The sequence below is a fragment of the Gambusia affinis genome, linkage group LG16 (assembly GCF_019740435.1).
Source record: "Gambusia affinis linkage group LG16, SWU_Gaff_1.0, whole genome shotgun sequence".
Taxonomy (NCBI): Eukaryota; Metazoa; Chordata; class Actinopteri; order Cyprinodontiformes; family Poeciliidae; genus Gambusia; species Gambusia affinis.
This window is the reverse complement of record NC_057883.1, coordinates 2,830,010-2,855,574: the sequence shown is the minus strand read 5'-3', so window position 1 is coordinate 2,855,574 and position 25,565 is coordinate 2,830,010. Positions and strand designations below refer to the sequence as shown.

At 41.2% G+C, this 25,565-nt stretch overlaps 3 protein-coding genes across 8 annotated transcripts in view; 2 read left to right on the top strand and 1 right to left on the bottom strand.

Moving 5' to 3' along the window:
* Positions 1-208: 208 nt before the first annotated feature.
* On the bottom strand, positions 209-13,320 carry bag5 (BCL2 associated athanogene 5). Of its 3 annotated transcripts, none has more exons than XM_044142889.1 (3): positions 13,064-13,320; positions 7,045-7,938; positions 209-5,763 (listed from the first exon to the last, which is right to left on the bottom strand). In XM_044142889.1, the coding sequence occupies exons 1-3, from the start codon at positions 13,114-13,116 to the stop codon at positions 5,223-5,225; spliced, it is 1,488 nt and encodes a 495-aa protein (XP_043998824.1). In that variant the 5' UTR covers positions 13,117-13,320; the 3' UTR covers positions 209-5,222. The 3 variants fall into 3 exon arrangements, with proteins under 3 accessions (XP_043998824.1, XP_043998826.1, XP_043998825.1); XM_044142891.1 differs by lacking the exon at positions 13,064-13,320 and adding an exon at positions 11,249-11,636; XM_044142890.1 differs by lacking the exon at positions 13,064-13,320 and adding an exon at positions 10,767-11,172.
* Positions 12,223-15,765, top strand: LOC122846160 (cytochrome c oxidase assembly factor 8). Its single transcript, XM_044142953.1, has 5 exons — positions 12,223-12,507; positions 13,557-13,754; positions 14,912-14,975; positions 15,144-15,234; positions 15,622-15,765. Exons 1-5 carry the CDS (start codon positions 12,382-12,384, stop codon positions 15,740-15,742), a joined length of 600 nt encoding a protein of 199 aa, XP_043998888.1. The 5' UTR covers positions 12,223-12,381; the 3' UTR covers positions 15,743-15,765.
* Positions 15,766-16,464: 699 nt separating this feature from the next.
* The window catches only part of klc1a (kinesin light chain 1a), a 32,818-nt gene continuing 23,717 nt past the window's right edge, over positions 16,465-25,565 (top strand). For 3 of the 4 annotated variants that reach the window (XM_044142859.1, XM_044142857.1, XM_044142860.1), the window contains exons 1-3: positions 16,465-16,911; positions 22,192-22,459; positions 24,477-24,707. In XM_044142859.1, coding sequence (XP_043998794.1) covers positions 22,193-22,459; positions 24,477-24,707 — 498 coding nt within the window. In that variant the 5' untranslated portion in view covers positions 16,465-16,911; position 22,192. Of the gene's footprint in view, positions 16,912-20,242; positions 20,425-22,191; positions 22,460-24,476; positions 24,708-25,565 lie in introns of those variants that run through there. The other variant, XM_044142858.1, reaches the window with a different exon arrangement.

The following is a 25,565-nucleotide window of genomic DNA, read 5'->3' as shown; positions in this document are numbered from 1 at the left end:
GTCCGTCTGCCGGACTGTGTTGGTATCTTTTGTCCGAATCTCTCTTCAGATGACAACCACAGATTGTTTTTTCCAGGTGAAGACATTATCTAGTTTATTTTAATATATTTGGACTCACAGTGATACTAAAATACTTCAGGTTAGTCAGGTTTAGTGTGACCAACAGAAGTGAACTCAAGAAGACTTGAATGCTTCAACTGCATCTTTCTTTTTATTAAATACTTTTCTCTTGACCAAATTTGTTTTCCAGTGCAATAACATTTGAAGGGGAGTGATAACTCCAAACATTTTTATGCTGCACTTTTGTCCCGTTTTATCAACGCTGTTGTGACGAATTCTGAACTCCACGTCACTTCGAGCAAAAACGCCAACACTGTGTCTGCCGAACGGCCTGTTGAACATTTCAAAGCCCAGGCTGGAGTTTAGTTTCGTTTACTTTCTGAAGCTACAGCCCGTCACACGCTATGCCTCACGTACACAGCTGCAGGTTTTCTGCATAGCTACACAAACCTCTAATTTACATTTCGCATAAATAAACTGAACCTGCACTGGATGTTAGCTTGGTGTATAAACAGCAGGCTCCACTGCGTTTCCAGACAGTTCAGTGACCTAAATACAAAACTCGGCTGTAAACAGTCATGCCCAAAAAAAAAAAAAAAAAAGAAAGAAAAAGAAAGACGAGAAAAAAACTTTTATAGAAAGAGGCTGAATTCAGGTTAAACCACTGGAACTTTTTCACATTCCTTGAAAGTGAAGCAAACTGTTATTTGCAAAGTGGCTTAAGTTTATTAATATTGGAGGGAGAGCAGCTTCCAAGTGCTGCCACAAACTCATCTAATTAATAATTAAATATGTCTATAAGAAATGTGGTTAATAATCTAAGTCAGGTTCTTTATTTTTGAATTTAAATTCAGTTGATATCATCCCCACAGAATGATGCTGCCACCATAGGGATGGTGTTTCCACGGTGACAAGCAGAGCCGCTCTGTCAGATTTGGAAAGTGCGTTGTCTTGTAAATAATAAATAAATAATAACCTTGCAGTGCACAGGTTTTAATTTAAGGGCATCCGAGTAAACACAAAATGTATAAAAATGCTTTTGAAACTTTCATTTGTTTGGGAAAAAAATGTAAATACTTAACTACCAAATGACCAAACCCGTCCTCTCCCCCTCCTGAAACAACAAAGTGGAATTTAACGTCAGTCTGTAACATCGGCCCAGTTTTACTCGTCAGACTGACACCGATATGTTAACAACGTACTGACATCCACTGATACCAATGTCAGCAAATTGGTAACATCGGGATCCACATCGGTTATTGTAGATACCGATTTTATATTAGCGATATTTTATCCCCAATATATAAATTACATAAATAAATCCAAATATTATCTTGTTCTCTATGTTAAAATCCCAATAAAATACATTGAAGTTTGTGGAAAAGGTCCAGGCAGTGTGAATATTTCCACAGAACACTGTATCTTTTTTTGCGGCACTCCAACTGATGATAAATGGTTCTGAGCAGATTATTGGGCTACAGCTGATGCCGTAGGAGAAAGCAACTCCTGATTACGATGTCAGTCTAATTGGAATTTTGTTGGGAAATAAATACGCATTTAGAAAAAAAAAAAAGAAAAAAGAAGAGGAGACAAAACAAACAAACAAACAAACAAACAAACAGACATGTTGTGATACTGGGCAAGGTGCTCTCTCAATAAAACACATTCAGTACTTGGTGTCCTCTTCCAGTGCATTGATGCATACCATAAACCACACGTTCTATTTCTGCTACTCTAAAACACAAACTGATGGGTAAAAAAAGGCTTAAAAGTAAAAAGGCACAGAGCTTCAGACTTTCTCTCTCCCTCTCCTTCTCCTCCAGCAGCTTGGAGAAGTTTCTAGAAGGTTCTGTCGACTGTGATCTCCGTCAGTGCCTCCCTCCCGAAGGCCCTCCAGCAGGGGCCCCCGAGCTTCAGCCTCGATACGCCAGTCCTGCGGATATCGTCGCCTCGGCCTCTTTCTGTCCAATTTCCTCAAAAGGCTTCATTCGCACTCCTCCGTCAACAGAAAGCGGCGGGTAGAAACAAATAGACAGACGAGAAGCCACAGAAGCAGCAACGGCGAAATATCGCCTCGCTTCTCCTGAAATAATTCATATCTGATCTATTTCCAGCCTTGTGTGATCATAACACGGTCAGGACAAACATCTGAGAACAGATGACAAGAGATGCAGCTAAGACTGAAGTCTTCCATCTCAGAAACATCCTGCTTTCTGCTAAAGAAGAAAAACATTCATCCATGACTTCCAAGTAATCTCAAAATAGATTTTTAGTGAACTTCTTTGTCAGCTGTTGGACTGTTCTTTTTCGGGTGGAGCTTCGGCACTATGACAGGCCTGGGCCCAAAACCGAGACTCCAGAGTCAGGCACAGGTCGGTGACTTGAAACAGACCATTTCTTTTAGCTCGCTTTGAAAATAAAATCAGTGAGAGAGCAAGACTTGGGCTGATAACATGAAGGCTTGGCAGCAAAGTCGCTCTGTTTTCTCCTTTTGAGCTGGTTGTGACCTTCCTCTCTCTGCCCGTCATCGAACATTGGAAATCTTTTTGACGCTACTGGTTTGGTAGCTTGTCATGCTAGTTGCTAACATAAGATGCTAAATGTGGTTTAAAATGAGTGTCTTTGATTTAAAGGGCCAGTTGTCCAGAATGTATTGATAAAACGCATAAACAGCTGCTAAAATAATAATAACTAGCTGTCTCTGAATTTAATAAGTACTACTTAAACTACTTCTTGAGCTCCTTTCACATTGAGCGGTCCCTCCACGTTATGGTGATTGATTTTTTTTTGCCAACAGAATCACAGACTTTTTGGTGCCAATTTAGAAATATTTACAAAAGATTTTGAGGTGTTTACACTAATATATGGTGGTAAATGTGACTTTGTTGATGGTGGATTATAATTTGATGAAATCTGAGGCAGCATTGTATTAAAAGTAACAAATACTGCCACCTATAGGTGGGAATTAGCATCACTTGAACCAAACGTTTTCGAGCATTTGCAGTAAACTCAAAATAGCCAAAAAATGTGGCTATTTGCTGATTTTGTGTGAATTTTTGCGACCGATAAATCTAAAAAAAACAAAAAACTGGAGGGACTGATATTTTATTTGGCTGTTTACTGATTAAAAACTGCTTAAATTTGATCAAATTATATCCAAGCACAAAGCTGTTCTCTTGCGCCCCTCTGGAGCAGAGGCATCCAAATATTTTGTCTCAAGGGGCAAAAGGTCAAGTCTGCTGAATAGATGTAGTTCTCACAAGAGAATACAACAAGTTTGAATACTTTGTACTATAGCCAACAATTTTAAGATTTTTATTCGTTTTTCCCTGGTTACAAATAAAAGTCTCCATTTGTGTCAAATGGAGACCTTTAGAGATCCCTCTGCTCTGGAGTCTAGAGGGCCACATAAAAACTACAGGAGCTACATTTGGCCCCCGCACTTTAAGTTTGACTCATCCTTAAATGATCAAAACTGTACTGTGGTGTGATGTCACCTCTTCCTCCTGATAACCTCATTTTTCTGGCCTTCTTCCTTTGAAGGAGAAATTATTCTGAATGCTGTAATTAGACGTGGCTATATTAAAACTCAAGGGGAGAAATCAGATCGGATCTAAATCTACATCGGCAGCTCAAAGCTTTACAAAAACCATAGATCAGAAATTGACCCCAAAATTCAGATCCTTGCTTCTTTAGTGGCGAAGGCTCGTAGATTAGCAATCTAATCTCCTGCAGTCTAATTCCATCCGGTGGAACACAGATGTTATTAGATCCATGTGCGTTTCTGCAATCTGACCCTCGAAGATGTAATAGAGTAGAAAATGCAGCAACATCAGCCTGAAGTCGCTGCGTTTTTATTAGAAATGTGAGCAAAACGTTGTCAATTTTCTGCTAATGTAAAAAAAAACACAATTTTGCAATTGCTGTGTTTCCACTAAATAAGAAATAAGTTCAAATCACACATGAATAAGTTTGTTCAGAAAATATTAAAAATATGGCCCTCTGCACCGTGATCTTTCCGTCTCCTCCCGTTTTCTTCTTCGTGGTTTGCGCCAGTGGCAACATCTAGTTGTTGTTGGTCATGCGAGTCGTGTGATGCAAAAAAGTGTTTCCATTGCAGTTTTGTGAAACGCACTCATTTCTATCCTAGTGCTGAAACGGGATCAAAAGCCGAGTTATTCTTTTTAATTCGGCCCGTTTCCAGTAAAGAAATGTCTTTTCAAAATGTCAAATTGAGCATATAATCACAATATTTGACATTTTCAAAATACATTTGCTTACTGGAAATACGTCTATTTCAAAAAACCTAATTTTTCTATAAAGTTTTGGACGCTGAGATAATTTAAAAAAAAATTTTGGTTTATTTCACAAAGTTGCAATGGAAACATTTTCTTTGATTCACATGATCAACAAATGGACATTGTCGATCTCTGTGGTTTTTGCCACTGGCGAAAACCACAAAGACGACGACAGCAGGAAGAAGTTGGAAGCTCAGCATGGATCTTAATGACATACCGCGTGATTTTAATTGTGCCTCATTTAATGGGAACACCGCAGCTTGTGGTTCTTTTTTTTTTTTTTTTGGACACTAGCACAATAGACAAAGTTTTGCACACATTTGTAGTGGAAACACAGCTACTGCCTGGTTTTTCTAATAATACAGAATGAGCCACCCCTGCCTCTGGTAGCGTATCACCAGCTGTCTCCATTAGCAACCGACAGTCAAGTTAATGAAAGAGGATACTGATTAACAATCAATCTAACGGAACGTTTTATCAATATGAAGTGCAGTCTGGAGGAGAAGACAACGAGCGTTACTTTGGCTGCAGGTTTCTACTACCATGCACCAAAACACAATGACACCAACAAGCAAATCTCACACACACACACACACACACACACACACACACTCACTCACACACACACACACACACACAAAGTTGCTGAAGAGCACACAGAGAAATACGTGTCAGAATGTGTTTCACAAAAGGAGTTTCAGATGGGTTGGCCTTGACTACCACAAAGAGACAAAAAAAAAAGTTCTGCTGCAGTGGATTCTGGGTATTTCAGGCAATATTTACAGCTGACGGAATGATGACGCTCCATTTTCAAGCTCCTTTAATTCCTGCAGCCGTGTCTTGCCCAACGTGGTCCTGGCCTGGTCAATACTCCCACTCGTCCGTCTTCATGTCTAGGTAGTTGAGAATGTTCTGGGCGAACTTCACCGCCTGCTTCCGTGCCATCTTGGTGGACGCGTCGCCCTGCGGATCCACGGCGTCCAGCGTCAGCAGCTGTTTGGTCAGCAGTTCCTCCAGCATCATGTAGCTCTTGTCGGCCCGCTTGCCGTCAAAGCCCAGAACTTGAGCCTGCAGGTCGGAGAGGCTGCCCAGGACCCGCCACACGGCCCCGTGCGACGGGTGCTCCTCGGGCCCCGGCTGGCGGCACACCAGCGCCTCGCGGAGGTCCAGGAAGGTGATGACGGCCTGGACCTCGACCACGGCGCGGCGGCGGGCCTCTCTGATGCACGGGTTTTTGGCCGTGTCCACCTGGTCCAGGTGGGTCAGAAGGCTCTGGAGTTCGGCTTTGGGCCGGAAGCTGAGGTCACCCATCAGGCAGTGTCGCAGGACGCCCTCTCGTAAGTGGGAGACGTGGGCTCGCACGGCCTCGATCTCACGGATGGAGTTGTTCTGCGCCAAATCGTACCTACGGAGACAGACACAGGTTCACTCCCTTCCGATCATCGCTGGATATTGGATATTTGCTGCAATGTCCAGGTACAAGTGTTTTGGAACATGTGTCTACCAGCTTTGAACATCTGGAGAATAACATTTTGGTCCGTTCTGTGTTACAGAGTTAGCTCAACATTTAAGTTTTGCCACAAATCTACCTGGAACAAGTTTCACATGTAAACCACTTGTGAAGGTAAAACAGGAACTCATATTGCTTTCTTCTCACCACTCTACCATCATCACTCTACAGGTGGGTCTCTGAATTTACTTTTACTATTAGAGGCGCATCAATAAATCTGCCCCAGTTTTGTTCATTTCGGGGGATCGGCCATCGACCGATACTTATCCCCATGTCCAATCCCAATGTTTTCTTTAGAATTTTGTGGAAATGGGGTCAGAATTTATTTGAACATGATTTTTAGAGGCCCGTTACATTTTTCCTTTAATGGTATTACGCAACTCTTGCTGACTTTTTTTTGGTACGCCTCAAAAATTAGAAATTTTGTCTCTGTGACAATAGCAACGACGAGGACGGTCCTGACAGGCAGCGTACGAGGGAACATTCAGATGTTAGAAAAGGACCTTAAAGACAAACTGACATATTTATTTCACGTCTTATTTTTTTATTATTATTTTGTTTGCATGAGACAGTTTCTGCTCTCCTCAAACTTTGGACCTGTGGACCTTTACCACAAGTCGAAATTTTGCTCCAACCACATCGCAAAGTGGTGTGTATATACCAGCAATACCTGTTGATACATATTTCATGCCGACTCAAGCAAATTTACATTTTAAATACCAAAACATTAATTTACAATCTGATGAGCATCAAAAACTGAATTATTTTGTTATAAATTCAGGCACTTAAGGGTTAATATTACTATTATTATGTCGTTATAATTAGGCCTGTAACATAACCAATGCGAATATTTATTGCAATAAATGATAGTATTGCTGTTGAGACCATTTTCAAGTAATTTACTGATAATGGCCTATAAATGCAGATTTGCACTCTCAAACTGTAATCTTCTAGAAATCACACTAGAACTGGAAGACATTTGAAATATCTAAAATAAAATACAACCAAAAACGGGAATGAAAAAAAACAATCAAAGCTATAAATACAATGTATGATGAGGTCTCTGTAAACAAAACTGCCCTTCAATCATCAGAATGAAAATCATTGAGCTCATTCATGGTGCCGTTAACTAATTGCTTGTTGCGACAGTCTTAGTTGTAGTAAACTGAGATGTACCTGCGAGTGTCGTCCCCCTCTCCCTCTAGGTCCAGGTGTTTTAGCAGGCCGTTTATTTCCTCCACCACCTGTTTCCTGTAATTCCGGATCGCCAGGTTACCGGAGACGTCCAGGGCGTCCAGCTCCACCTGCAGCTCCGTTAGGATGCGGGACAGGTGCGCGCAGCTGTCCCTCCCGCTCAGCCCCATCAGCAAAGCCACCAGCTGGCTGCGAGCCATGCTCACCTTCACCATGACCTGGTTAATGCGGTTCACGGCCTCGTGGGTGTCCCCCGACAGGGGCAGAGAGAGGGTCTGCTGGGGCGTGCGGCTCTCCAGCACGTCCTGCACGGCGCAGAGCCGCGTGAGCGCTCGGTAGCGCGCCTTGCGGAGCGGCACCCGGCCTTCAGTCTTGATCTGGGTGAGCCTGAGGACGAGCTCCTGAAGGGCGTCCACCAGCTCGTCGTTTATCTCCGCCACCCCGCCGGTCCGCTGCGGCGCCACCACCCGCTCGTCCACCAGCTCCCGCGCCGCGTTGCTCAGCTCTTCGATGGCCAGGCGGGACGGGTGGGAGGCGTTCTCCTCCAGGTACCGCAGGAGGCCCTCCACCTCTTGCGCAGCCCTCTTGCGCGCCCCTTGCAGCTCCAGCTTGCCCTCCGTGTCCACCTGGTCCACCTGCAGCAGCAGCTGGGTCAGCTCGCGCTCCATGCGCTTGTATTCTCGGTCGTTCTGCAGGCCGCTGAAGGTGCAGACCTGCGGCCCCAGAGTGGAGACCTCTTTCTGGACCTCGTACAGTCTCATCATGGCAGGATGCTGCGGATGGTAAGGCTGCTGCTGCTCCGCCGGATGCTGCTGCTGGTCCTGTGGACCGCCATGGTCCATCCTTTTTCCACCATCAAAAGGTTTCCCAAAGAGACTGGAAAAGGAGCACAATGAAAGCAGATCAATTAGCAACCAGCACTGAGGCCTAGTGCACATGTAGCTGGAAGTCTGGGAAGGCAAATACATTTTTATCGGTTTTGGCCTTTTATGAGAACTCTATCACTACAAATTATTATTTAGGAAAAGTCAGACTAAGCAAGGAATTTGAGGAAACTGTGTTTGCGTGTGTACATGGGAAAACTTAGGTTCTGCAACAAATAAAGCGGGAATCTTGACATGAGGACATTCCCAATCGGCATCATCTTGTGTTTTAATAACTTTATTTTCCAATACACTACTAAAAGGTATTTCAACCTATATTTCTGTCCACACAAATGCACCTCCTATCACCATGTTTAATTCCCAACGTGAAGTTGGGATTGTTTTCCAGCAGTCGGATCATGTTTTGGCTTTGCTACATGCGTTTGTGTGGGTTCGTATGGAAGAAAACTTTTCTGAAAACAATCCCATGTGTACAATATTCTTTTAAAACAATGTGGGAGATATATTCATTTTTTATAAATTCCAGGCTAAGTGTGGACACTCAAGTCTGAGTGGAGACAGGACTGTGTTGAAGGTTACCTTTGATATTGTTATTGGACTTACCAGCTGAATTAGACCAGCGACTAATAAAATAACTAAATATTCTCAACTAGGCATTGAAATTAGAGTGGCAAGCTTAATTGGACAGTTTTATTTGTTTCAGATCAGTGAAAGCACAATAAATAGGTGCTAACAGCAAGAGGGAGTTCAAAATGTGCAAGTAGCTTCTAGATAGGCTGCAACTTTTAAACAGAACATGGGAATTTATCAAATAACAGGAAGTGAAACATGTCACAAGAACACTTCTCTGTCTTAGTCCAGATCTATTTCTTTAATACTTAGCTAGCAATACACACAGAGAGGTTTACAGTTAATGTTTACTGTCTTACTGGGGCCTAGCTAGCTAATTAGATAGTTAGGTAGGTAGCTTGCTAGCTGGACGCTAGTTAGATATCCCTAATATTTAGTACCATTGTGCCAAATCAGATTTCATACAAATAATCATAAGTTCTGAATTTACTAAAGCAACCATTGTCTGTCACAATGACAAGGATCCACAGCACCATATTCTAAAATCAAGCAGGAAATAATCAAAGAAAATAGAGACAAAAAAAACCCAAAAACGTTAGTGTAATACATTCTGTTCTCCAAGACAGTAAATGAGATGCGCTGCGATACCTTTCGGTTGGGTGTAGCTCTAGAAACACCTCTGTGAAATAACCCTAAAGGATTTGAATCTATCTGAATACTTCCAGTAAGGCAGAGCGGCAGCTACTTAACTTTGGGCTGTTTTTGAGAAAATAGCTTTCTTTTAAAAATGTTATTACTAAGATGGTTGCATTTTCAACTTTGAAAAATGTATTTTGTCTTTATTTCTAATTCTTAGAGAGAAATTTGGAATCAGCAGGTCAGAGTTTAACAAATTCTCTGATCACTGTGTCTGCGGATGCATTTACAGACTCCTAATGGAATGTTAAATCACTCCTGGGCTCCTCGGATCCAGCTAAATAACATAGCATTGCACAAATCACCATAAACGGACTCTTGTTGACAACAACCTTTGTAGTACTGTGTGTTTGAGCTCTGTTGTGACTGGTTGTGGATGCTTTCTGTGCCTTTTAGTTTCACTGTTGTAGTTCTGTCTTTAGCTTGAGTTCTTTGAAGCTCTTATAGTTTTGTGCATGACTTCCCAAGCTACATATATACTCAGCTAGCTACACATTTATTTTGTAAACTAAATATTTTTGCAAGCTCAGAGCTAAATATTTAGTTGTTAAATTAAGTATTTCACTTGCTAACTAAATATCTTGCTTCAAACTAACCAGTTAGCTTGCTAACTAAATATTTGGTTTGAAGGTATGACATTTATAAATGAATGAATCAAATGGTGAAAATATGACTTTGAAAAATTAACCCTAATTTTTCTTTTCGTATACGGGCTAAATAACTCAAATTATTGCTGTTATTTGCTTATTTTATTTTACTTTATTTAATTATTCGGTATTTCTTACGGAGTTTGTAAATTTACAAACTCCATAAACCCGGTCTCTATGTTAGGGTTGCCAAAGTGAAGATTTTGATAAAAGAAAGTAATTAGAAATTCTGTTTTAAATCTCTCAAGTCTTGAAGGACAGAGGTCTCCAATCCTGGTCCTCTGGGCCCTCTGTCCTGCATGGTAAAGAGCACAGTTTCATGGTTCTAGAAAACAGGTGCGGTTCCACAATATACCGGTAATGTATATATATATATATATATATATATATATATATATATTTTTTTTTATCCAAAGCATGATTGGAATAAATGTTGTGTGGAGTCAACATTCCATTATGTAAGAGGGCGAGGGGATGTGCATTTCCAGAATAGTGGATGATCACATGCCAGACGAAAGCTTCCAAATCCGAATATTTAGTAGGATAAGCTCAGGAAAAACAAATCCAGCATGGAAAGCCACTCCTCTCCTGCTTCCCTCACGGCGTTCAAGATTAGGAAAACAACTAATGGGAAGATGCGAACGATAACGTCCGCAGCTAGTAGCAAGCGGTCACCCAGCATGAAGGCTTACAGGGCTACAGGTAACATGCGACCCACCACCAAGCGCCATCCCCAGCTCCAGGCTGCCTGCACCGGCATTGCGCATTATGTCACCACGGAATACCCCGATCGGGCGGCTGGTTGCTAAGGGATCAGGAACCAGCGCGCACACACCTCGAAGCATCTCCAGATGCTGTCAGCTGCATCCCCGCTCACACACACCGACACATCATCGTTAGGTCTCACCTTTTCAAAACGCCGAACACATTCGCGCACATTCTGGCCGAGCTCTGTTTCCATCAGCCAGATCGGCCTGTGAAAGAAAAAGGCTTCCGAGCGTGGCGAGACGAAGGCAGGAATTTCGGTTATGCTCCCGGTCAGCTTCACTACCTCACCACCGAATCTTCTTCTGTCACTGACTGAATGACTGCGGAAGGAATGGTGTCGCCCCTCCCACGATAGAAACCACGGTCTTCATTTACTACCATTTAAAGCTACTTAGTTTAAAAATAAATGCGTAACTAAAGCATTCACACTGATTAAACGAATGATTTCAAACCTAAAAAGCACTGAACCAAAAAACAAAAAAACAGCTTCCATACACTGTTAAAACCATTGTGTTTCAGTGCCGATGATCACCTGACTCTGCCCCACCTGCTGAAACAAAAACGGGGTTTTAGATCTAAAATAACCCCTCAATTCAAAAATATACCAGCTCCCCCTCTTACCTGCATAACCAGCGTACAGCCATCTGAACTGCTGTGGGATAGAACGCTCCTTCGCTGATTAAAGCTTAACATTAGCCTACCTAGCTACCTTCTAGCAGTTACTTTCCTGCTCAACTGTGTAAACCTACACGGAGTTGGTTTTTTTCCAATTAGTATACTGTAATTTATTTATATTGTCTATGTAATTAAAAAGCACACTATGTATAAATGTTTGCATAACGCAGACAAATTACTTTTTACATAGTGAGAAAAATATAACGAACTGCTGACTTTCTGATAAAAGACTTTACAATTTTCTAACTCGGTGTAAGTTTTTGTTGTCCAACATTTGGTGCGCTCATTTTACTATCGCAGTCTCAAGTGGTCAGAGGAGAAACAAGTACGTCCGAAAGCACCTGGCATACAGGCGGGGTTTCTAAGAACTGGGTGCGCGCTGGTGAAGTTTTCGAGCGCACCTACCCACCCTTCGCATTAACTTGATTAAACGTAAGAAGGAATCTAGGTATCCAACGAAAATACAACAAAATACTCTCCCCTTGTCTATGCGCTCTGACTTTAATACACTGTATTTGTTTTGACTTGAGCGACTATTATAATCGATCTGCACCCTTTGACGGTGAAAATTATTCCATTTGGAGCTTTTATTTTTAAAAAAGATTTTCTGATTAATAACATTTCATTGTTTTTTTTATTTTTATTCATAGGTAGATATTATAACAAATAAACTCACATGTAGAAAGAATAATTTATTTGGGAATTACCTGAAGTTGGTGAAGAATCAGAAAAAGATTTTATTAATCATGATACAAAATTATATTTGTAAAATTTCTGTGTAGAATTTTATATATTTTTTTTGTTCAGATATAATGGTAAAGACTAAGTATGTTTGTATACATATTTAATAAAGTATGTTTTCAAAGGACTACTGGAGCACGCCGCTGTGGGAAGTAGTTTTCATTAGGGTGACACCGACCGGTAGGTGGAGCTGTTGGCAGGAACATTTGTCGAAGTAGTAGAGTTTGTCTAAACAGAGTAGAAACAGGAGGGCGCTAGCACATTGTGTTAGCAAAGGACACAATGTTTTTTCTCCTTTATCACCATCACAAATACGGATTAATGTCGAGGTAATTAAAATGGCAAACAAAGCAGCGGCGACATGGAGGAGCGTCAGTGGCTTCTTGCTGCCCCCTTTGCGGCTGCACCGGATGTCAGGAGCCAGCAGTCGGCTCTGTAGTTCCGAGGAGGAAAAACCTTTAAAGGTCCGTGTCAGAGCTTTTATATTATGTGCAGACTACTGTCCACTGTTACTGCCTAGTTTATATTTTAAAAGCAGGGTTTAACTCAATGTCAAAGAGAGCTGGTATATTTTCAAGATTATTCAAGCTTGAAAATGTACCCGTTGTTTTCTCCTTAAAACCATTCCCATATTTGTAACCAGTCGCCTCTAATCGTCATAACCTGAACTTTAGTATCCAACTTTAATGGCCCTCCGCCCCCCCTTTCATCTGAACAAACCACAAGACTCGTATATTAACAGTCTGTATGTTTTTGGAGGAAACCAAACAGCATATCAACACAAACCAACCATGTGTGTATAAAACACGGTGGCGGGGTGGTGGTGATTTGGGCTTGTGTCAGAAATTTGACCCTTAACTTCTCTGTTTACTAAAAGATTCTGGAATAACATCTGAGGCTATCTGCATATATGCAACAGAACATTAAATCTAAATAAACGACTGAAAGATGAGGAAAGAAGCATAATCTAGGTATAAGTCATTTGGTTGCTGAGAACCTGTGTGTTTCAGGTGTGTGTACCTTTTTCCTGGCCCCTGTCTCCTGGATCGTGTTTTTCTTCTTGCTTTTTCCATGACGACGGCTGCTCAGAAATGATAAGCACAGTGTTTTATCATCTCAGCTAAAGACTTGTGACGTCCATCTGTGCACAGGGCAACTGCGGTGCCTTGCAGAAAGTATTCACTCCCTCTTTTTAGCACTCAGTAAAGTGACGACCATAAATAAAGAGTAAAAAAAAAATCCTGTTTGAATCATTTATCTAGTTGCACTTCAGGCTTGGTGCATTATTTGCTCAAATCGTGGTCATCATTGAAGGCGAGGGGATCAAAAGCGGTGTGTTCACCCTCACTGGTGGAGAACACAGATGTTTTAATTCAAGGCAAATTATTTCCAGAGTCTTTGTACAAACTAAAAGAGAAGTGGTTGTAAACAACTCGCACCGTATATATATTTTTTTCATTCAGTGCTTCTTTGTCTTATAACCATTAACTATTCCACTTTTTGATATATGTAGATATCGGCATCAAGGCCAGAGCCCAGCTCCACATATGATTGGATCGGTCCCCCAAACCCTCTGTCAAACCTGCGACCCATTGTCTACCGCGTCAGTGAGAACGAGTCTGATCTGGAAAAGCAGCTGAGAAAACTGAGGCAGGAGACTGAGGACTGGAATCACGTGTTCTGGACCAGGCAGAACGTCAGCTTCAGCAAGGTTTGAATTCACCTGTTCCAACTCCTTGTGTTTGATTCATTTATTGGGTTACGTAAGCATATCTAGTGTTCACAGGTAAAATTCCCAGAAGATTTCAATTTCTTTAATTCAGAGCTCATGGCTGTGTGGAGTCTTATTTCTACCAGCAGATTCATGCCTTGAAGCCAGATGGTAATAGGTTTGAATCCCAGACTGGAGTCTTTTCTGCATGGAGTTTGAAACTCGTTGTTTCTCTGCAGTTACTTCCGCTTAACTGTTGGGTTAACTGCTGTGTGTGTGTGTGTGTGTGTGGGAGGGGGGGGTTGTGTGTGTGTGTACATGGTTGTTGATCCCCAGAAAGGATAATGAATGAATGGATATAGATTTATTACACATATATATTTCATGAGAGGGCTGCACAGTGGCGCAGTTGGTAGAGCTGCTGCCATGCAGCAAGAAGGTCCTGGGTTCGATTCCCAGCCCGGGGTCTTTCTGCATGGAGTTTGCATGTTCTCCCTGTGCATGGTGGGTTCTCTCCGGGTTCTCCAACTTCCTCTCACAGTCCAAAAACATGACTGTCAGGTTAATTGGTCTCTCTAAATTCTCCCTAGGTGTGAGTGTGTGTGTGAATGGTTGTGTGTCCTGTCTGTCTCTGTGTTGCCCTGCGACAGACTGGCGACCTGTCCAGGGTGAACCCGCCTTTCGCCCGGAACATTAGCTGGGGATAAACACCAGCAACCCTCCTGACCCCATTAGGGACAAAGGATGTAAGGAAATGGATGGATGGATATATATTTCATACCTTGTTTTTTGTCATTTTGGTGATTTTGGCTTAAAGATGATGACGACCCTAAATTTTGAGTCTCAGAAAATTGTAGAACTTAGTGATGCAGTAATTTATTAAACAGGAACCATAACAAAAACTCAGAGAATAGAAGTGAATATATATTTCAGAAGCCTGTCGAAACAAACTCAAGATCTTATCTTAAAAAAATGACTTAATTCAACAGCTGACAACTGTTGGTTGGTGTATGGTTTTACTGTTTCAATAAAAGCTTTTTTCCAAATCCTGTTTTTTCTTCTTCTTTTTTTTCTTTTTTTTACCACTTTTAATAAAATTTTTCAAGGGAAAAGTCTAAAAGCAGAAAATAACACCTTTATTTTCCTCTTCTCTACAGGAAAAAGAAGCTTTCATCATCTCACAGCTGAAGGCAAAAGGCTTGAATTTGCATGGAGAAGATGGTGAGTATATATATATATTTACACTTAATGGGGGTTCTAGACGTGCAGTAGACCAGAGGAATAGTTGATGGGAATAAAAATTCCTTTAAAAGCTGCACTAAGTACGCTCTGATGTTTTAAGTTGACATTGTAGTGAATTAACGTGAAGCTTCTTGGTTTCTCCCTCAGGAAGACGGCATTCCCTAAGCAGTGAAGAGATGGCTGTGTTTTACAAAAGCTTCTTGGACAAAAACAGAGTGCGGCATGCCGATTACAACAGGTGACTTTGTTTTTGTACGCTTGATGTTTCCCATGATGCTGCTGGTGCGTGTCCCAGTGCTCCAGCAGTGCTGTACCACTCTGTGTGCAGAGAACAATCATGACAGGCTCTAGAGAGAGTTTTGTGAATAAACATGCTGAAGTAGCAGACTTGTTTACTGCCTAGATGCATCAACTCGTCAGATGATTTTGTTGTTGTTTTCCTTTTTGCACGTTTTTAATTATTCTCATTATTTTTACGAGCTGTCATCAACCAGCTGGTAGCTTTTTTTTTATTTTTTTAATGCAAATGTGCATCAAAAGCAGCAATTCAGTATTTTAACAGCACACTGCAAACTAAATATTTTTGCATTACTGATTTTTTTTGCCTTTCCTCCCACACATCCAGAGAGTGGTACAGACGTAACTTCACCATCACTTTACTCATGGCTCGAATTGCCCTCAGCGACATCTGGAGCACTGTAACCGAAAAATATCGCAAGAAGAAAAACAGCACTCCAACAATTTAAGAAATAAATATTTACATACCATCCATATGTCTGTCTGTGTTTTGATTTCATTAGCATTATGTATTCAGAATGTTTGTCAAATTCAGAAGTAAGTAAGGATATATCTTTCTAAAATCAATTAAAAAGATAAAATCAATCTGCAGCTAGAAGAGTAATCACCAATCAAGTGACAGGAGCATACCTGGCAGTTGCTGACTCACTGACAGTAACATAACATACCTGGTGACACTCAGAAACTAATAGCCAGATCCTGATTTTATTCTCCTATCATTTTGGAGTGAGAATGAATAACTGATCACTCAAAATTGGCAGGCTGTAGAAGAATAAATGTACAAGCATACATAAATTTCTATCTTAAATTTATTAAAACTTCCCTCATGAATTAAATTTGCAAGAAATATTATGCGTTTAAGACTATCTGGCAAGGATGTGCGCCGAATTTGTAGGGGTGACCATTGCCTCCCATGCTCCCCCCCTTGATGGCGCCACAGTCTTCTTGAACTAAACTGTTATGTTTGTTTTGTTTTTTAATATAACTTGGGTCGGTCGCTGTAAGATATTTTTCATTTCCCTAAGATAATATACTCTGAAGCATACATTGAGAGCCCCCAATTTTTTTTTCAACGCTGAAAATTGTATCACAAATCTGGCTCATTACTGTCACCGCAACTTCCTCTTTAATCCTGTCAAGATGACATCAGATGACATGACATTATCGGGGGAGGGCTAAGGGGACGCCGGTTAACGCCATTTTCACGGTCCGAGTAGTCTCTCATCGTCTCGCGGAGCTGTCATCTGCAGCACCGATTCATTTGTTCAGTCCGTCACGTGACGCCTCGGTCTGGGCAGTGACGCGGAGCTGCTGTTGGTATGGAACAGGACGGGACACCTGAGCCGCTCCGGTTGGACTCAATGTTTTGACGCAAGGCTGCTAAGTGCTAGCATGTAGCTAACCGGACTGTAGCATTTGATGCAGTAAGGTCCAGCTAACCAAAACATACCCAACCTCTGGACGAGCCACTAGTTGGAATTTTTGTTTCTTCCTACTACATATTCTCCACAACCATACGCTGTTGGTGACAGAAAAAGGGGACAGCTCGGGGGAAACGAGAAGGGTAAATTGGAACAACTCAGTGGAGCTCCACTGGCAACGAATGTCCCACAGAACGGTAAGAATGGCTCCGAGTATTTATTGGGCGGCACTCATCGGCTAATTAACACATCTCCCTTACATACAACGTTCAGAATGTGCTTTTTAAACCATTTTCTCAGCGAACACATATTTTAAATTAAAGCGTGTAAATAAACTGAACAGCGGTGTTTCAGTGAATATGGTGGCTGTTATGTGTTCAGTGTTTACGTTGATGCCAGGAATTAGACGCGACAAGCAACTGTCAATGAAGGCTAGCTCGGAGTTTGCTCTGTGATTCGACAGGAAAGTACTGGCTAACTAGTTCTTCTGGTTAGTCCACTTGTAAGTGAACAAATAAGAGCACGGGCCGGACAGAAGTATGCCTGTCAGCTTCTGAAAACTCCTGGAAAAAAGTCTCTATGTCTTTTGCATCTCATTGATATTCAGAAGAGATTGAGAAGTGTCGGGCAAGAGACAGTGGATCTCAGTGTGTAGCTCACAGCTGGGAGACCAGGAAGACCTGAAGGTGTCTGCTGTGGATGTTTCACATTTCAGGGCTCGTGCTGATCCACAGGAAAGTTGAATTGTTTCCACAGTGATACTCCCACAGGTCCACTGCCACACCTGGACAATTATACCGTCTGAGTCAAAGTCTTTCGACGAACAGAATAATGGTGACGCTCAGGATCTACTGCAAGACTTTCAATGCAGTGTTTAAGGGTCATTTTGTTAGCGGAGTAGCATAATTCCCAAAGTCTTTTTTTTTTTTTTTTGTTAAATTAGGCCAATATGCTACTAGAAATTTGATGACTTGGCACATGTGCTCTTGTAAATAGTTTATTTTAATGCAAATGTACAGAGAGCCTCTGTAAGACACGGGCTGGTATAAGATTCTCGCATTGACCAAAAAGTTAAATGTGTAACATGGCTTAAGTGTAAATATTTGAATCATTAAAGAGTTGTTCAAATTTGATGCTGAAATAATGTTACATTGACTAGGACAGTTATAATTCCTGGACTGGACATGGCATTCAAAACATGTTCACACTAGACTAGAGCCACAGTTACCCACAAGAAGGGACATGTCCATATACCCAACACACTGGCAGGCAACGTGAGGGTAGGAATTGAACCCACAACTTTTCCAATTGCAAGATATGATGCCTATTTACCAGTTAAAGATGTTTTAAAAAAAAAAGATTTTAGCAGGTAAATTAGATTGGAGGTGGCCTGGAGTTAGCCACTTTATAGACATGAACCAAGATTTAAAATTGCCTTAATAAGGGAGATGACACTACTTTAGTTGCCAAACTCTGAATGTTTTCCGTGACCAGAGACATCTTTAAGCTGCTGAATCTTTCTTTCTTGTAGAAATAAAAAAGTAGATTATAAAAACCTTCTTTTTGGCTGCTGACCAGCCAGTGCACAGCAACAGATAGGGGAGGGACACTGCTTGTCCTCCTCCAAGCAGTGGAGGAGGACAAGTGAACACTCTGATGATGGTGGTGTTTCACCATAGTTGTTGTTTTTTTTTCTGAAATACAACCTTTATGTACCTCGATACAAGTCAAGAGTTCATGTCTGTTGTGGATCAAAGTCTAACTTCCCATCAACTCTCACCAGCTAAAAAAAACAACAACAAAAAACAGGATCACAAAAAACTGAAGACCAGTCTGGACTGATTTACAGTTACCAGGTACAGTTAAACCATTCTGATTGATGAGTTCTAGAGTCACTTGTTCCCCATGATAACAGTTAAGTGTTGGTGGAGGAATGAGTTTGATCACCAAGTGGATTTCTTCTAGAGTCGATGAGCTGGAGCTCCAGCTGGTGTGTAAACGATTTGATGGAAGAAAATTACAGGCAACCCGGCGCATCATCTTCATATAACTGCTGCGCAAAGATGGTGTCTTCAGTCAGAGGCCTTTTCAGAACCACTGTAACACAGACCGCTTCAGGAGGTCTTTCCTGCCCTCGGCCGTCAGCATCGAGCACAACTCTGATTAAAATGACGCGTTACTTCATTAATGCTAGAGGGGAAATAAGTGTATTTTTGAATTGCAAATTTTGCTGAGCAATAAATTGACCCAGAAATTATTATGATAAACTATGATGTCACTGTTCTGAGGCCATTTTCAAATGATATATTGACAATTGCATAATAATGTAAGTTTGCCTTCTTAAGGTCCAATAAACGTTCATTTTGTTAAGAACCGGAAGAGATTTTAATATCCAAAAACAAAACGCAACCAAAATCAATAAATGAAAACAAAATTAAGAACCACACACAACCAAAACAATAAACAATCTAGATTATGAAGTCTCTGTAAACATAATTCAAAAAATATTAATCAACCCGAATGGAGATTATGGATCTCATTTTTCCTTATTTTAAATTATCATGCAAATTGATTATTGATTATCACTTATTGCCAGGCAGGCGTAGCGGTTTGAGTAGGACACTGCAGAAAAGCTTCAAACTTAAACTTCATCATATTTAAACACTGATGTTTAATTTGTGCTGTGAGCAGTTCTATAGTGCAACACAGGACAACAGCAAGTATAGAGTATGAAAACTATTTAAGGTTCAGTTTTTATCGCCATGGACTGAGAGTCAGATCTGAACTTCTGTTGTTCAGAAGTTTTGTTTTTAAACATTAAACAGTTTAAAACGTCATTTAAAAAGATGGTCATCGCTCTATGTTCATATGAGAAATAGTTACTCTTATTTCTATTGTCAATGCTGTTACTATTTAATGAAATTATCACGTATTACTGGTATATTGATTTAGAAAGAATTTTAACATGTTAAAAATGATATATACTTTCTAAAAATGGCATGAAAATACGAATGAATGTGTTGTATCAGTTATAGATATGGATCTAGAAAATCCTGACTGTTAACATGAATAGTGATTTATTGGGTGATGCTTTAGATGGGAGCGCTGGGTGAAATAATAAGTTTATAGTTCTACCAACTCCTTAGAATGTGGAAACATAATTTACTACTGTTCCTAAATTTATTTTACTTTTTATTCTTTTTATTATACTCATTCAATAAAATCAAACTTGGTGTTTACATCAGATAATAGTCCTGCTGTGATTTGTAATATGCAAAAGCCCATCTTCTGAGCTGATGAACAACTTTCTAATTAAGGAGAAGATAAAAAAAAAAAACACTTCTGAAACCCTTTCAGTTCCAAAACAAAAAAATCCGCTTGATCTTAATTTAAATATTTTGGGGGCTCTAGTTAGTTTCTCCTCGCTTCACAAACCCCGTTTGTCACCGGCTGCTTCTGTCATCCGTCCCCGTAACAACAATACGCATGCATGGTCAGCTTCCAACTTCCTGTGGATCTGATAGGCTGCTGGCGGGTTGCTGTGTCACATGGAGCGATCAGAGCTGCAGGCTTTCCTCGCTGCGTCCGCCTGGTTTGGTTTGCAGCTCACCGACTTCTCTCTGGTCCGTTAGCTGACATCCGAAATGTGTGTGGCGGTTCAAGAAGAACTCGACGTCTCCACCTGGACCTGTAGAAACGTTTACTCAAAGGTGGGCCGGCTGCTTCATAACGCTATTGGGGGGGGGCGGAACGAACAATGATACACACACAGGAGTTTCATTTCTGTATTTATAATCACATGGTGCTTTTCTAATCATTCAGCTGAAATCAGAGGCGTTTGTCTGCTGTGCTTAAAGAGGTTTATTTAGTAGCTCGGTATAAGTTCTACAAAGCACTCCACTATAATCCTCTTACGTGTGGTGTGTGTGTGTGTGTGTGTGTGTGTGTGCATGAAGAAGCAGCATTGTGGAGAAGTCTAAAGTATGTGAGCAGAGGTTGTTGAAAGCTGTCACTAATTAAATCTGCATGCTAAGAGCATATCCCAACTGATAGATGTAGAACTTTATTATATCATTATGCGGCGTTGTTTACTCCAGGAAATGTTTAAGCAGGCAGCACATTTGCCTCATCGTTTGTGTCAGATGTTTGGAGGTTTTTATGTGCAACAGTCCGTCCTTTGTATCACTTATCTGTAAATCAAACCCCGATCACGGCCCTCAGAACCGTCAGCAGACAGCCGTCTGGTTTGAACCGGGTCCTCCAGCAGCACCAGAGACACCAGGATGCTGCTGCTCTCACACTGTTCAACGCCTTTTATTGGATAATGTTTCACAGGCCAAGACTCTGTGAAGCGTACGGAGAAGGATTCATGACGTTCAAGTTACCGTATCAATCAAATCTGAAAATTGTGCGATTCTCATCAACAGTGAGTCAGACCACGCAGAGAAACTGTTTGTTGAAATTCCAGCTGCTATAACTCTAAAGGCAGAGACTGAATGGTGGCTCATTCCTTGTAACATTGCTCAGGCTTAGACAGAGACTGTAGAGTGTTTGTGAACTGTTTTCAAAGTTTTGCCTCACTTTTTTTTTCTTTTTGTAAAGTCTGGCTGACTTCTGTCTGTTGGACAGATGGAGATAAATATTGATTATTGAATATTGGTCCAGTATTACTTGTAGGACTGATCCTGAAATACCAAAAATACCAGCGTGTAACATAGGACGATTCTAGGGCTGGATGATATTATATGCTTTTATGAAGTGTTTCATATCGGGCAATAAGTATTGATTAGTTTTTTTTATTGTAAATATCTGAAACGCTGCCAAACTGGTGGTGTGACGTTTCCTGCTTTATCCAGAGTTTTCAATCCACATCTATTTTAAAAAAATTATTTTTATATTAAAGCAGTTATCAGGTCCGGTGGTGAAACCTGAACCTGCTGCTTCACAGGTTACTCAACAGGTCGTTGCTAGGCAACCAAGTGCCGATGGAGTTGATACTATCCATTTCTCTTATCTAGCCTTGAGAGGTTGAGCGGATAAACGCTGCCTACATCTCCCAGGAAGGAGTGCGGTTCTGGATTGGAGTGCAGTGACTATTCTACCAGATGTTGTATTTATTAATATTGATCATGTGTCTATCGCCACATATATTGTTATTGATTTATTGTCCAGCTCCAGCTGGCACTGCTTTAACACTGTTATATTGTGCATCGCTACAGAAAAGTAACTTTTCTCATTAACAACTTCCCCTCTGAATACTGTAGTGTAACTCGTATGCGCTCACACACATTTTCAGTGGATCTCTGCTAATCTCCACCACATCTGGTTCTTCAGTAAGAGATGTATTACACACTATTATTATTATAATACAATGCTTTTGCGCTAAATTGCTGTTTTTCTGTTTGAGTGATGTAGTTTTGCAAGTCAGTAACCGGATCTTTTTTTTTCTTTTCTTTCGTTGTGACTGAAACGTGCAGGATGCGTGAGGACATGTCCACCATGGTGTGCGTGAAAGAGGAGGAGGACCCGGGGGAGAAACTGTCTCAGGATGAGATCATCTCCCGGACCAAGCAGGTGATGCAGGGCCTGGAAGCCCTGAAGCAGGAGCACCATTCCATCCTGGAGGGCCTGCTGGGCACGCTGCGCTGCCTGAAGCAGGACGAGGAGGGAGTCCTGGTGGAGGAGAAGTCGCACATGATCCGGAAGTCCCTGGAAATGCTGGAGCTCGGTCTGAGCGAAGCTCAGGTAGGCAGAGTCGGCGCTTTGGCCGCTGCTGAGTGAGGAACCTTTAGAGATCTGGAGGATTTGATTGTTTTCAGGACTGGTGGAAATGTTCCAGCTTGGCTGGGTAAAATTGCCAACATATATTATATACTGATGTTCTCATGGAACCAACACTGGAATAAGTGACGCAAATAAATTCCTACTGACTCATTCATTTTGGGAGTTTTTCATATTGTTTACCATTATTTGGATAATAATTAGTTTAGATCAGAGGTGTCCAAACTTTTTGCGACATTGAGAAGAAACTCAGAGTTGAAAGCATTGAGGGACTTCTCCAACTTAAAGCACAAAATCATTGTGTTGTGATTTTTATTAAGTTTTTTTTATCTGCTCTCCAATAAATTAAACAATCCAACTTCAAACAACAAGAAAGAACTTTTGTTTAAAGGCTTTTTTTTTTTTCTAGTTAAATGTCGCTGGGTGTTTATAGTGCTACTTACTATGTAATTATAATGAAAAAACCCCAAAACAAAACAACCCACTACTATTACAAAAACCTCTTTAACACTTTCCATCAAAGAAGAATTTAACTTTTCAGTTGGCGCCACATGAAATTCTTTCAAGGGCCACAAATGACTCCGGGCCGCACTTTGGACACCTCAGTCCCTCCATGGTAGACGGCAGAGGCAGCATCATGCTGTGGTAATGCTATTCTTCCGCACAGACTGTTGTACCAGGTCTAAATTTGAAGATGTTTATAGGTATGAATATTTGACACTGAACATGTGGCAATGATACGGGAATTTAGTGTGTTTGGACCTGGCAGACTGCAGCAAACTGTCAATGTGTCTCAGGTTAAACGGAGACATTCTTGGACCAAACTGAATGAAAATGAGAAGTGAAGAACAAAAGCAGAAGTGCTCTTGGCTTTCTTTTAAATCGCAACTTTCCTGTGCCAACGTGAGTCATAAATGAGTTGTTATTCATGTTGCTGCCTCTCTTTAAGCCATCAGATAAAACTGCACAGCATGAACACTCTGCAGACTCTTAATTCACACCTTGTTCGTTTTCTTTAGTTTTGCGGCTTGGCATGACTAATGTCTCTGTGCAGCAAACTCATCATCTGCACACAAAAAAAAACCTCATTAAATTTGTACTTCAGCTACAACATGAGAGTAAAGTTCTGAAAGCCAGCCACTGTCCACTTTGGAAGAGGGTGAGTTTTCAGGCAGAAACCCCCCAAAAAAACTGGTTTTAGCTTTTTATAATATATCAGTGATTGGTCAAAAAACTGCAATGGTTACAAACCTAGAGAGTTTACATGTTCAGTTTCTATTCAAAGTTCAAAATCCAATTCTTTAGTTCCCTTTGTTACAGATCGTGCAAGAAATAATGAGATTCTTCAGATATTTCTGATTATTGGTGGATCTGAAAAGATTATGCCAAGGCTGGACTGAAAACTAGTGCAGATAAGACGAGGAAATTCCAAACAATATTGCATCGTTTATCACCTATCATGAAGTTTCTTCTTTAATTTATCGTTGTCACGTTAAGCTCCATATAGTGATGTTTAAGATACTCCAAAACTGTCTGTGTTACCAGGATTGTTACATTTAATATTTTCTTAACCAATCAAGTTTATTTGCATAACACATTTCAGCAACAAGGCAGCTCAAAGTGCTTTACATCATAAAAACACAATGGTTGATCAATGAAAACACATTTGATTAAATGCAATTATGATTTGGAGTTTGATGTAAGTCACACTTCTTTATCTGACTGGTGTCCCAAAGAAGTGAATTAAAAGTGGGAACGTTTTTCAAGATCAGTGTTTCTGTGGCTACAGAACAGTTTCCTAAATAAGAACTAAAACATCCTTCTTATGGTCACTTCTATCGTTGTCACAGTGGCGCCACAAAATATCTTGGTAAAACTTTTACGTCCGGATCCCCGACACGGAATATGTTGCTTGTTCCACACATGTTGCGCCACGTTGAGTCGTGTTACCTGAGCTGTGCTGGAACGTGTCTCTGCTCAGGTGATGATGGCGCTGTCCAGCCACCTGAGCTCCGTGGAGTCAGAGAAGCAAAAGCTGCGGGCGCAGGTCCGCAGGCTGTGCCAGGAGAACCAGTGGCTGCGGGACGAGCTGGCGGGAACGCAGCAGAAACTGCAGAAGAGCGAGCAGAGCGTAGCGCAGCTGGAGGAGGAGAAGAAGCACTTGGAGTTCATGAACCAGCTGAAAAAGTATGACGAGGATCTGTCCCCCTCGGTGAGTCCTCAGCTCCTCCAGAGTTAGAAAACCTCAATCAAGCCACACTTAATGGTTCAGTGTTCGACTAGTCATATTGAGTCTGACTGTATGAAAATCTTAATTACAAATAATTTCACCTAAAATGTAAAACATGTTTAGTTGGTTTTGTTTCAAGGGGCATTATTATGTAAAATGGACTTTTTGAGCTTTACATCATGTTATAATGCGATTCCCTCATCAAAAACAAACCTGGAGTGTTGATTTGATTCTTTCATTCATATTTGAGAAATCCTTTAGTCACCATGGCAACCATTCAACTGTCCAAAACACCTGGGTGGACCTACCTCCACCTTTGAGGTGAAGCTCATCCTCGGAGCAGCCAGCAGTAATTCTCAAACACCTGCTGGACCTTCAAATTCCAGCCATTAAATTACAAAGTACAAATAGTTTTAAGTTATATTTGACACATATGTCATTTTTTTTAACTGAAGGTAACATAGTTGATTCCATCCATCCATTTTCTGTTCACCCTTGTCCATAATGGGGTCAGGAGGGTTGCTGGTTCCTTTCCAGCTGCGTTCCGGGCGAGAGGCGGAGTTCACCCTGGACAGGTCACCAGTCTGTCGCAGGGCAACACAGAGACATAAAGGACACACAACCATTCACACACACACACACACACCTAGGGAGAATTTAGAGAGACCAATTAACCTGACAGTCATGTTTTTGGACTGTGGGAGGAAGCCGGAGAACCCGGAGAGAACCCACCATGCACAGGGAGAACATGCAAACTCCATGCAGAAAGACCCCGGGCCGGGAATCGAACCCAGGACCTTCTTGCTGCATGGCAGCAGTGCTACCAACTGCACCACAATC

Excerpts from the sequence above, each read along its gene's own strand:
- LOC122846160 (XM_044142953.1), top strand. The coding sequence starts at position 12,382 with ATGGCAAACAAAGCAGCGGCGACATGGAGGAGCGTCAGTGGCTTCTTG. Across the intron at positions 14,976-15,143 it reads GAATTTGCATGGAGAAGATG|GAAGACGGCATTCCCTAAGC; the intron begins GTGAGTATATAT and ends TTTCTCCCTCAG. Across the intron at positions 15,235-15,621 it reads CGGCATGCCGATTACAACAG|AGAGTGGTACAGACGTAACT; the intron begins GTGACTTTGTTT and ends CCACACATCCAG.
- bag5 (XM_044142889.1), bottom strand. The coding sequence starts at position 13,116 with ATGGAAAAAGCAAGAAGAAAAACACGATCCAGGAGACAGGGGCCAGGA. Across the intron at positions 7,939-13,063 it reads AGACAGGGGCCAGGAAAAAG|TCTCTTTGGGAAACCTTTTG; the intron begins GTACACACACCT and ends CTCCTTTTCCAG. Across the intron at positions 5,764-7,044 it reads GAGGGGGACGACACTCGCAG|GTACGATTTGGCGCAGAACA; the intron begins GTACATCTCAGT and ends CTGTCTCCGTAG.